General features: G+C 47.0%; 2 protein-coding genes across 2 annotated transcripts; both read left to right on the top strand.

Moving 5' to 3' along the window:
* Positions 1–4,805: 4,805 nt before the first annotated feature.
* On the top strand, positions 4,806–6,458 carry LOC123044435 (geranylgeranyl pyrophosphate synthase, chloroplastic). Its single transcript, XM_044467171.1, has 2 exons — positions 4,806–5,573; positions 5,769–6,458. The coding sequence occupies exons 1-2, from the start codon at positions 4,926–4,928 to the stop codon at positions 6,189–6,191; spliced, it is 1,071 nt and encodes a 356-aa protein (XP_044323106.1). The 5' UTR covers positions 4,806–4,925; the 3' UTR covers positions 6,192–6,458.
* A 2,767-nt stretch (positions 6,459–9,225) lies between these two features.
* LOC123044436 (uncharacterized) lies at positions 9,226–12,105 on the top strand. The gene is made up of 2 exons (XM_044467172.1): positions 9,226–10,314; positions 11,040–12,105. The coding sequence occupies exons 1-2, from the start codon at positions 9,622–9,624 to the stop codon at positions 11,082–11,084; spliced, it is 738 nt and encodes a 245-aa protein (XP_044323107.1). The 5' UTR covers positions 9,226–9,621; the 3' UTR covers positions 11,085–12,105.
* Positions 12,106–13,036: the final 931 nt, after the last annotated feature.

The raw sequence follows: 13,036 nt of genomic DNA on the forward strand, positions 1-13,036 counted from the left end.
CATTTTTTGTGAGGAAGTTCTATATGCATTAGTAAATACTAACTATTTTTCTTGGAGATTTTGGCTATCCATTGACATCATTATGTGCATTTTACTTGGATATTTAGGCAAATGGTTGATGTTATTATGTGCAAATCAAGAGATGATAAACAAGGCAATATGAGGAAGAAGAAAAAACATGCCATGGTATGGTGTATCACATTCTACAAAATGCTTAACATTTCAATGTTACCACCATTGCCGCCCAGTGCAAAAGTTTTCCCTCTTGGCTTATGTAGATAAAAGAAGGTCATGCAATGCATTGGGGGGGGGGGGGGGAGTGATATCCATCCTCCGCCGATGATTAGCACCAATATGTTTACTGTCTCCCAGCACCCGACATGGACAAGCTGGGAGGGGTCCCTTTGTTTCGCCTTTAACGATTTTTATTCTCATGCCTTTTTATTACAATCCAAAAGTCTTGGATTCATATGGATTGTCGTTCTAGAACGCGTCCATTGTTCCCCTTTTATCCAAGTTGACCTTGTGTTTATGTCTCAAAATTAGGGAACATAGTTTTAAAACATTTTTCATGTTTGAGATAATAAGCAACAAAAACTATTCCAATTAATATCAACAAATGACATTTTAGGCGAAACATATTTTAGTTATTTTGTGCTATTTCAAGAAACTTTGCATGACAAAAATGTATGAAGCACGTATTCATAATGAAACCAACAATACACAAAATAGATATCAAGATGATAAAAAGATCAAATATACGTTACGTGTTTGTGGATTTATTTCTTTGGATCACCAAATTCATATATGAGGAACTGAATTCTTCCTAAAAAGAAATTAAATCGTGCTAAAAAAGGAACTAAATTCAAGCATGGTACAACTATGTTGAAAGGGGAAAGTAGAACCATGAAGCAGTTCTATTGTAAAAATTGAGAATACTTAGACTTGGGAAGTAAGAAAAGTGTATAAAAAGGCATATACTATATAAGAAAATAAATAGATATTTCAAAAAAGTCAATTAATGACATTTATGGCAGCGCGTATCTTCAAAAATATTGAATATTTACAAATAACAAGTATGCATTAGACTTCTATTGAAGTTATGCATTCATAACCAAAATTAACATGCCATAAGTTTGCTATTTAGGTGGTGGAAAGATCTCATATACAACACATTTTTTTCGAGATATTCTTGTTGAATCACCAATGACATATAAGAGGAATTAAATTTAGTCCTAGTATAACTATGTCAAAAGAAAAGAAAATCAGTTGAATTATGGAGGGGCTCCTTTGTTGAAACTGAGAACACTTAGACATTTTTCCTTTGGAAAAAGCAGCCTATTATATATAATAAATTAAGCATATCTTCCTATTTCTAGAACAAAAATAAAACAAGCATACCATAGGACATCAATCCATTCATTTTGCATGTAACAATTCACATCAAATTGCTTGTAAAAACAATTCCCTTAATATTTCATCTAATTTCATCCTACAATGATACAACCATTCCAAAATAAAAATTCATAGAAGATTCCAAGTCGCTCCATTTGCATACACATTTTTCGAGGAATTTCTATATGCATTAGTAAAGACTAACTATTTTTCTTGGAGATTTTGGCAATCAAGTGATATCATTATGTGCAATTTACTTGGAGATTTAGGCATATGGTTAACATTATTGTGTGCAAATGAAGAGATGCCAAACAAGGGAAAATGAGGAAGAAAAAACATGCCCTGGTATGGTGTATCACATTCTACAAAATTCTTAATGTTTCACTATTACCACCATTGCCGCCCAGTGCAAAAGTTTTCCCTCTTGGCTTCTATAGATAAAAGAAGGCCGTGCAACACATGGGGGGGGGGGGGCTCTCCATCCTCCGCCTGATCATTAGCACCAATATGTTTTTTGTCCCCTCATCTAACATGGACAAGTTAGGAGGGGTCCCTCTGTTTCACCATTAACGTTTTGTTCTTACCCCTTTTTCTTACAGTCAAAAGGTGTTGGATTCATATGGTTCTCCATTCTAGAACACGTTTATTGTTTCCTTTTATCCAAGTTGACCTTGTGTTTATGTCGCAAAATTAGGGTAACGTAGTTTTTAAACATTTTCATGTTTAAGATAAGAAGAAACACAAAAACTATTCCAATTAATATCAACAAATGACATTTTAGGAGAAACATATTTTGGTTATTTTGTGCTATTTCAAGAAACTTTGCATGGCTGACGTATGGAGCAAGTATACATAATGAAACCAACAACACACAAAATAGATATCGAGATGACAAAAAGATCAAATATGCATCACGTGTTTGTGGGGTTTACTTCTTTGTATCGCAAAAGGCATATAGAAGGAATTGAATTCGTCCGTGCTAAAAAGAGGAACTAAATTTAGGCAAGGTACAACTATGTCAAAAGGGGAAAGTAGAACCATGAAGCAACTCAATTGTCAAGATTGAGAATACTTGGGGTTTTGAAGAGAGAAAGGTGTATAAAAAAGCTTATCCTATAGAAGAAAATGAGATATTAAAAAACAATTAATGGCATTTATGGTTGCGCCTATTTACAAAATATAGAATATTTGGATAAATAACAAGTATGCGTTACACTTTTATTAAAATTATGCATTCATAACTAAATCAAAATGTCATAAGTTTGCTATTCAGGTAGTGGAAAGATCCCACATACAACACATTTTTTGTCGAGAGGAAGATATCAGGTGATACTGGGCGTGAGGTGATACCGTGATACGAGCTTCAAGGGGCCATTGGATCTCTGATGTGACGGCTCTCGAGAGATCTTGAATATTTTGCAAAAAAGTCATCCGAGAGTCTCAAAATTTCGGGTAGGTACAATAGCTTTCAAGGAGCCGTCGGATTTGAGATCCAACAGTCTAGGAGTCCGTATCACGGTATCATCTAAGTGCTGGTAGCACCTGATATTTTCCCTTTTGTCGAGGTACTTTCGTTGGATCACCAAAGACATAAGAGGAATCAAATTTAGTCATAGTATAACTATGTCAAAAGGAAAGAAAATCAGTTGAACGATGGAGTAGCTCCCTTGTTGAAACTGAGAACAGCTGGACTTTTTTTTGAGAAAATAGCCTATCATATATAATAGAGTAAACATATATTTCTATTAGAACAAAAATAAAATAAACATATCATAGGACATCAAAACGTTCATTTTGAATGTACTCCCTCCGATCCATTTTAGTTGTCGTTCAAACGGATGTATCTAGCACTAAAATACTTCTAGATACATCCATTTGAGTGAAGAGTAATATGGATTGGAGGGAGTGACAATTCACACTAAATTGCTTGAAAAAAATTCCTTTAATATTTCATCTGATTTCATCCTACAATGGTATGACCATTCAAATCAAATTTCATTTAAGATTCCAAGTCGTTCCATTTGCATACACATTTTTTTGCGAGGAATTTCTATATGCATGAGTAAATACTAACTATTTTTTCTTGGAGATGTTGGCAATCCATTGACATCATTATGTGCAATTCACTTGGAGATTTAGGCAAATGGTTGACGTTATTATGTGCAAATCAAGAAATGACAAATAAGGAAAATGAGGAAGAAAAAAAACATGCCTTGGTAGAGTGTATCACATTCTACAAAATGCTTAATGTTTCACCGTTACCATCATTGCTGCCCGGTGCAAAAGTTCTCCCTCTTGGCTTCTATAGATAAAAGAAGGTCGTGCAAATCCTTCGCCTGGTCATTAGCACGAATACGTTTTCGGTCTCCCCTCATCCGACATGGACAAGCTGGGAGAGGTCCCTTTGTTTCGCCTTTAACAGTTCTATTCTTACGCCTTTTTCTTACAATCCAAAAGTCTTGGATTCATATGGATTATCGTTCTAGAACACGTCCATTGCTCCCCTTTTATCCAAGTTGACCTTGTGTTTGTGTCACAAAATTAGGGTTACGTAGCTTTAAAACATTTTCATGTTTGAGATAAGAAGCAACACGAAAACTATTCTAATTAATGTTACCAAATGGCATTTTTGGTGAAACATATTTGGGAAAATAGTCTGTGCTATTTCAAGAAACTTCGCATGATAGACACGTATGAAGCAAGTATTCATAATTAAACCAACATGCCACAAAATAGGTATCCATATGGCAAACGATCTGATATACGTCATGTTTTTGTAGAGTTTTATTTCTTTGGATTGCCAAAGGCATATATGAGGAACTGAATTCTCCTAAAAAGAAAATAAATTCATGCTAAAAAGAGGAACAAAATTCAAGCATGGTACTACTATGTCAAAAGGGAAAAGTAGAGCCATGAAGCAGTTCCATTGTCGAAATCGAGGATACTTGGATTTCAAAAGAAAGAGAAGTGTATAATAGAAGTCAATGAATGAATGTTTCTCTATAATAACAACAAACAGTCCGTTTCTCATGTAACATTTCACACCAAATTATTAGAAAAATAAACATTTGACACCAAAATCCCTACAATGTATCTATATTCCCATAATATTTCGTTTGATCTCATCCTACCATACAGCCATTCCGAAATTAAATTTCATACAAGATTCCAAATCGCTCCATTTGCATGCGCCTTTTCTTTCAGATATTTTGTATGCATTGCTAATTGATTACTACTGTACGTTGCTTGGAGATTTAGACAAATGCTTGACCTTATCACTAGCAAATCGAGAGTTGACAAACAAGAAAAGAATGGCAAGAAAAGAAACCATGCTCTGGCACCGTCGCATCACGTTTTCTTTTTTCCTTATAAAAGCGTTCCACGCCTCGCCGTTACCACCATCGCCATTTGCCCACCCGGTGCCGAAGTTTCCCCTCTTTGCTTCTACAGATAAGAGAAGGTCTCGCAGCCCACGGGGGCCATCTCCATCCTCCCCGCCCACTCCATCCCGCACTAAAAAAACCCGAGCCATGGCAGCGTTCCACCCCCTGGTCGCCTCGCGCGTCCGCCTCACCACCCCGCTCCTCCCCGTCGCCGCGCCCGCCGCCGCCGCCGCAGCCGGGGTCTCCTTCCACCGGCGCCGCTTCTCCGCCATCGTCGCCGCGGCGACCGCGCCCGCGGCCACCGGGTTCGACTTCAACTCCTACATGGGGGAGCGGGCGGTGGCCGTGAACAGCGCCCTGGACGCGGCCGTCCCGGCCGGCGAGCCCCCCGCGGCGCTCCACGAAGCGATGCGCTACGCGCTGCTGGCCGGGGGCAAGCGCGTGCGCCCGGCCCTCTGCCTGGCCGCCTGCGTCGTGTCCGGCGGCCGCGAGGCCTGGGCGATGGCCCCCGCCGCCGCGGTCGAGATGGTGCACACCATGTCGCTCGTGCACGACGACCTCCCCTGCATGGACGACGACAACCTCCGCCGCGGCAAGCCCACCTGCCACGTCATGTACGGCGAGCCCATCGCCGTGCTCGCCGGCGACGCCCTGCTCGCGCTCGCCTTCCAGCACATGGCCAGCGTCGACTCCTACCCTCCGGATGTCGACCCCGCCAAGCACACCGCCCGCGTCGTCCGGGCCATTGGTGAGCTCGCGCGCTGCATCGGATCAGAGGGCCTCGTCGCCGGCCAGGTCAGCAGATTCTATTCGATTTCGTCACCGAAAAAAGTACAGTTTGGGAATGTGCTAATTCTGTGAATCGAATGCCTTTTTAAGAATTATGATTTGCATAGGTATCTCCGTACAGTTGGATTAGAAATTGAAACTATCCTCAACATAGATCGTGCCACATAACTTGCTGAAAAATGGGCGTCAACTTTTTCTCAGGTTGTTGATCTGGAGATGACTGGCTCAACTGAGACTGTACCACTTGACCGCCTTGAGTACATCCATCTGCACAAGACTGCTGCCTTGCTTGAGGCCTCAGTGGTTATTGGAGCAATCATCGGGGGTGGCTCAGAAGAGCAGATTGAGCGGTTGCGCAAGTACGCGAGATCAATTGGGTTGCTGTTCCAGGTGGTTGATGACATTCTTGATGTGACCAAGTCATCAGAGGAGCTAGGGAAGACAGCTGGGAAGGACTTGGCGAGTGACAAAACGACATACCCCAAGTTACTAGGGTTGGAGAAGTCACGGGAATTTGCGGAGAAGTTGCTTTCTGATGCAAAGGAGCAACTTGCTGATTTTGATAAAGAGAAGGCAGCACCGCTATTGTACTTGGCCAATTATATTGCCTATCGGCAGAACTAAGGTGATGGTTATTCTGTTGTTTGTTGTTGATCTGTAACTTTGTAAGACCATCAAGTCTGGGATTTGAGGAATATCTGAATTCTTCCCCTCATATATACTAGTTTAGTTTTCTACCGTTGTGTCATGAGAATATTTAGGTGACAAATGCCACATGAGTTAGGTGGCAAATACCAATGTCCCATTGAGATAGCCAAGACATTATAATGGGAATCAGCCTTTATGTCCTATACTGTCTGGATGATAATAAATCAATTGATTTCGAAAGAATAACATCTTATTTCTCTATTTCTTTCTTTCCACGACTATTGCATGCATCACATAATTGCTATGCACCTTGCTAGCTAGAAGCCTAGAATGTTCAGCGAGAAAGAGCATGTCAAGGTCATGGTTTTTTCTATCTGAGGTACTTCCTCTGTTCCAAATTATAGTGCATACAGTTTTTTGTTCAAAAGTCAAGCATTCTAAAGTTTGACCAGGTTTCTTGAGAAAAATATTTACATCTACAACACCAAATAAATACAGTATCATTATTTTTTTAATTGTATTTGTTTGGTATTATTGATGTTGATATTTTCCTCTATCACTTGGACACTTGGTCAAACTTTACGAAATTTGACTTTGAAATGTCTAATTGCAGTTAGGTTTTATTAGTTCAGTAGAAGAATCTATACAAAGGGAAGTATGTGTCAGCATGTTGTGCTCTCTGTTCACAGAAAAACCATGGATAATATCAGATGTATGTGGGTAGCCTGTCACTTTAACGATGGAGTTTGAATTTAGAGCATGATATATCTGTTCATGACATGTGAAGCTTTCTTGAGGGTGAAACTTCACTGAAAGTTCAGTTTTAGATATAAGATTCAGATTTGACTCCGCGATAGTGGTGGAAAACTGGAACATGAGCTTCTGCAGTTGCCATTCAGTTTGGCATATTTTCACACTCCCAACACTGTACTGTGCAAGAGTTATGTCATGTAATCATGTGCCATCCCTAGCAATCTATCACTTTGAATATATGAGGTTTTTTTGGGTACTCTATATTCGTCAACTATAACACATGCAGTGCTACAACAATTATAAGCAACTTTTAGGCTAATAGTGGCATGCAGTAGCAAGCGTTCAACCTGCACACAGTATGAATGATCATATCTTGAATGTGAATATGTCAAAAATCAAAAGCATACTGTTGTCTTACATGTCCTAATCAACTACTATCGTGGATGGATGCTTGCTGCAGTGTTTTGATTCAGCACCGCAGTTTCTGGTCATGTCTATTTCACTAGTGTACTGCACAATTGATTTGTTTTGTGCTTATCTCAGGTTGCTTTTACCTTGCTTGCCACTGTAAAGCTTTCTTCACTGAAAGAGTTAGCTTGCATTTCTGTGGCTAAACATGTCGATTGTCTATCATTTCCTTTAAAATGATCAATGTTTCCACTTGCATAAGATTTATCATACAGAGGACGTTGGTATCTAACCATCACAAAAATCCCTAATTGCAGTTAGGTTTTATTAGCTCAATAGAAGAATCTAAACAAAGGGTTAGTTTGTGTGAGCATGTTTTGCTCTCTCTTGCATCAGATGTATGCCGGTAGTAAGTCACTTCATTCTTTATCTGGTAAATCTTAGGCTGCCTAGTATTTCTGCTAAACCACTGTACTGATGGAATTTCAGTATAGATTGATGTATCTGTTCATGATATCCTCATTCTGCTGTACATTGCTGGACTACATAAGCATGTTATCTGGCTTCCTGATTGTAACCCATGACCACTACTGTTAATGCATAAGACTTCCCCTGTGTCCATTTCTGTGAATTCACACTCGGTTGTTTTCTGCTCATGTCTATTTCAGCACCAATCAGATTGATTTTACTTTGCACGTTGTTGTAAGGTTTCTTGGCTGAAGAACTTTCACCGAAAGTTCAGTTCTTGAAATAAACATGCAGATTTGACTCGGTGATAGTGGTGGAACAGTTTAACATGAGGATCATGCGGGCTGCGGTTGTCATTTTCAATTTGGCATGTTTTCACACTCTCCGCCCTCTTGATCCCTGCTACTTACTTTGAATTATGTGATATTCCTTCACAACCTGAACTGCACATGGGATTTTCTCGTTTAGAATCTTGTTTGCTGTTGACTTCGAGGCTGTGGAGCATGTGGCATCTCCAATCCTGGCATCACGATCAGGATCGGATCATCACCGTATCTTTTCTTCAGAAATACTATACTGCATTCCAGGTTGGGGTCAGGTCCGTAGACCAAGTAGTATCAAGTTAACTTGCTGTTTAGTTGGCTAACCCCAAGGGAGCAGCCACAAGTTCCTATCTTAATTGAGGTCAGTAACCAAGCCATCTCCAGCATTTCTGTTCTATTTCTTCGGCGAGTTATCCGAGCAATCGTTAAGAAAACAAAGCAGGCTGCCGCTCATGGGCTCCCGCATCGGGTGAGCGTCCCCGGCGGCGCCGCCCGATCTCCTTCCTCCGGCGCCCTCTGCTGCCGCCGGGACCAGATCCGGAACCACCACGGCGCCCTCTCTCTTCTGCCCCTCGAAGGTCCGCCCCCCGCGACGGCTGCGTGGCTGTCTGCTCCGGCGCTCGTGACGGCCCAACGCTCACGGCGGCCGTGCCGTCTTCGGCGTCCTCTCCGACTCCGGCCATCAAGCTCGCTGCGGCCTCCCTCGCCGCCCGCAAGGCCGATCAACCGTTCAAGGATGCTTCGCCGCCTCGCGCAAGCTCCCGTGCACGCCCTCGGGGCCGGCCAGTCTGCCTCCTCTGCCAACCGTCCCCGTCCTCATTGTCGGCGCCTCCTCCGGCCGGCCGGCGGCGCCCTCCGGCCTCCTCTGCTCGTCACCAAGCTCCCAACCGCCCCGGCCTGATCTGGGTCGGGGGCCTGTGTCCCCGCCGCCGGAGCCACATTTGTGTTCTGAAGACGTTGTCGTGGAGGTGCCGGAGACCTTTGACGGGTCACCGACAGCGCTGCCCTGCCTGGACGGCTGCCGGCCGCCTGATGCCCCGTTGAGCTCCAGCCCCATGGTTTCTGATGCAGACGCAGACGCAGACTTCCTCGTCGGGCCGGATGCGGCATGCGTGGGGCTCGTGGAGGACACTGCAGGCTGGAAGCTTGTCCAGTCCCGCCGTGCGCGGCAGGCACCTCGGTCACCTTCGGTTTTCATGCCTCAACAGCGTCCCCGGCCGCCCGCGTGGCTCTGGAATAGATGTTTCCGTTGCTTCGGAAAAGGTCATCGAGCAGCGGAGTGCAGGGATCCAATTCGGTGCAACAGATGCTTTCGCTCGGGACACCGTGCACGGGATGGCTGCAAGCTGGTGCATCCGCAGCCTTCTGCAAGTTCTACTCGACCGCTGGCTCATTCTTGGGCTACGATTGTTGCGCCTTCATAGGCATCAGAGATACACGAGGCCCCGTCCAACATGAAGACTCTTCGGCGTGATTCCTCGCCTTACTCGTCGGTTGCTTCGGCTTCTGTCCCGATAGATGTGACGCTCCAGCCTGCTCTTGGGGTGCACACAAAGCTACTAGGATCTGACCTTCATGGCATGACTTCCTCACAGATGGAGGAGGCAATTAAGCCGCTTCGCGAGGTCGCTGACTCCTTGCAAGGCTGGGTGGTGCGTATTGGGAGCTTTCTGGAGCGTGCAGAGGCTGCTCTGCAAAGGCTCCCTCTTGCACAGGCTCCCGTGGTTGAGTCTTCTGTTGGCTTCATGGATCAGGCGGGTGCGGAGCTCTTTGGTAGCTTCTCGCCCCGTGTTGGGTCTAGTTCGACGCCTCTTGTGTTGCCGAACTCCGTGGGTGAGGCATCCACTGAGGTTGTGTCTCCGGTGCTGCAGATCATGCCCGAGTTGCAGGTGTTGTGTGGGGAACATGTTTTGCCTGTGTCGATGGAGCAGCTCAAGTTGGACTCTCTCCAGGCTTCGAAGGTGGACCCTGTGTCCTCACCACCCCCCGTGGAGCTTTGTCAGGCTTTGGAGGTGGACCTAGTGCCCTCACCACCACCTGTGGATCCTTGTCAGGGGTCAGACAACCTACCTCTCAGCGTCTTGGAGCACGGAGTTTTAGATGTTGCTGCCCTTCCCTCGTCTGCAACCATCGGGCAGGTGATGCATGTGAGTGGCATGACCATTGAGCCACTTGTGTTGGCACCTACTCCAAATCCAAATGCTCTTTTCGCGAAGGAACTTTGTGATTTGCTAGCCAGTGTGGAGGTTGCTAGACCTGGTTTGGCAGGTCGATTGCTTGCCTCCTGACGGGGACACCAATAAGGGGCAAACAAAAAAAGTTGGGCAAAGGCAAAAATGATGCCAAAAGCAAGGTGTCTATCGCTGCTTGATGGATGATCTTCGGTCTCTCGGCTTGTCCTCTTTGTTTGGGTTGTCGTTGTGGGTTGGGAGGTGCTTGATGTCTTGTGTCTAGGTGTTCTTGTGGGGAGTCACTCGGCGTAGTAGCAGTGAAGAGGTTTCTGGATATTGTGTATTTGGAGAGTTTGGCAGGCCGCCTGTGTGGTTGTGGGGTTTCATGTCGTGGGAGTAGTTTGTTCGTGCTTAGTTTGTATTGGTTTTCGCCCGGTTTTCCATAAATTAACTGGGCAATTCTTTTCTTCTTAATTAATCGATGAGGCAAAACTTTTGCCTCCGTTTCGAAAAAAAAATAGTGCATTTTGAATGAAATCTGTTTCCCAAGCTGTTTTCCTGATATTTGTCAGATTCCTTCTTCTTCTCTTGCAGCGTCAGGATTAAATCTGTTTCCCAAGCTGTTTTCCTGATATTTTGAATTAAATCTGTTCCCCAAGCTGTTTTCCTGATATTTTGAATTAAATCTGTTTCCCAATCAGGAACGGCGACCGATATGGCCTCAAATGCGCAGTTTCTTGCTGTGATCCTGCTGCATCTGTGCACCACGTCCTCCTCCCTATACCTTGGTCCACCACGCCAGGCGCACGACTACCTCCGCTTTGCCGACGTCAATCGCCATTGCCAGTCCGTGCTCTCGTCGCCGCCGAGCTGCCCTACGAAGCCAACCGTCCCTACCAAGTGAGGCACCAGCTATCCTTCGAGAAGGGCGACTGGCGCCAGGACGCCGGCCGTGCGCCTCTCCTGCCGTTCGACGCCGTGACGCGCCAAAGATGGGTGCTTGCAGTCGCCGGTTGCCTGAGCCCCTGTCGCGCCAAAGATGGGTGCTCGCAGTCGCCAGTTGCCTGAGCCCCTGTCCCTCGCAACATTCGTTGTCACGCATGTCGACGATGACGAGGAGCACCGTGCACCGTGCAAGGCCAGCCGTCAATGTCAGCGGCGTCCTCGTCCTTGCCCTTGCCTGGAAGACTGCCGCGCCGGAGTTCGGGCCAGGCATGTCGGCCGTGTCGCCGGAGTTCAACCTTTCGGCAGGCAGCACCAGGCTCAAGATTATATAAGAAGGCGTGTACACGGAGAGTGCGGAGAGCAATGGGGATGACGACGGCGAGCGAGTGCTGTGCATGGTCGGGAGCGCTGTCCTGCCGAAGCGCAGCACCGGCGGCGTTGACCCGTGGGACTGGGCCAAGAACTCCGGCCGGAGCAGCTTCCAGTCGCCTGTAACGGCCGACAACAACATACTGCTCGTGCTACGGTACTCGAAGAAGCTGACACTGACAATCCGAGCGGTGATCGGCACGATGCGGAGCACCCGCGGCGCGCTCCAGGCTTAGCGGGAAGACACTGTCGGCCGAGGGAGCGTGGAACGCATCGACGGGGCAGGAAAGAAGGCGTGCAACTTCCGGGTGTGCCTCTTCTTCCCGACTGTTGAGTATAATGTTTATTAGGAAAGACGAGATAGATTAGGATTTGTTCTGGCTTGTCTTGTACTCTAAGTAGATGATTGTACTCCTATATATATGCCCATGAGGCTCAAGCAATACAACAAACTATTCCACCAAATCTTTCTCTCTCCCTTCTAACATGGTATCTATCGCAAGTTGATCCTAAACCCTAGCCGCCGCCGCTTCCGCACCCGCGCGCCGCCCCCAGGGCGGTCAGCCTCCATGACCGCCGCCGGGGGCCGCGCCGCCCGTACCTAGGGTTCGTCCGCCGGCCGTGTTGGTCGGCTGCCCTAGAGAGTTTTTTTCCCGATCCTTTGATCCGGATTTCTCTCTCTCGCCGGTCGCCTTGATCGACGACTACTTTTTGGTTTTCCGGTCTATGTGATCCGGTTTGCGTCGCCCACCGCCGCCCTCGACCCCGTGCGCCTCTACTCCAACACCGGCGCGATTGGCCGGCTTCTTCACCGACCCGGCGGCCTCGCGCGTCGTCCGCGCGTCGGCCCGCCGGTCGCCCCAACCCGCCGGCCTCGCGTCATGCGGCGGCCCTTCACCGTCGCCGTTCGCGTGACGGCCCGCCCGTCGATCTACGCCGGCCGTGATCGCCCTGCTCCGACCGGGACTCCTGCATCACCCCGACCCGGCGGCCTCGCGCCATGCGGCGGCCAATCATAGCCGCCCTGCCACCTGTGGCTGCCGGCTTCATCTCGGACTCCGCCGCCACCACGTCTCCACCGAGCGGCGTCCCCGACCTCGCGCGCGATCGGCTTGATCACCCGCTCGCCGCCGCGATCCGCCTCATCTACGCCGCGCGACCGACCTGGCCCGTCGGTTACGCGCGCCTCCGCAGGTCCCGTGAAGATCGTCCCCTAGTTCAGCGCGCCTCTCCACCGATCGAGCATCGGGCTGCCGCTCCTTCGCCCCGTCGGGCCGCCGCCCCGTGGTTCTTCTCCCGGCTGCACCGACCTGCGTCACCGCTGCGTCGCCCCTTTGGGCCATAGTGCCGCGGCCCGCGGTCCCCCGCTGCCCCGAAGGCGTCC

Source organism: Triticum aestivum, chromosome 2B, assembly GCF_018294505.1.
Source record: "Triticum aestivum cultivar Chinese Spring chromosome 2B, IWGSC CS RefSeq v2.1, whole genome shotgun sequence".
NCBI classification, from domain to species: domain Eukaryota; kingdom Viridiplantae; phylum Streptophyta; class Magnoliopsida; order Poales; family Poaceae; genus Triticum; species Triticum aestivum.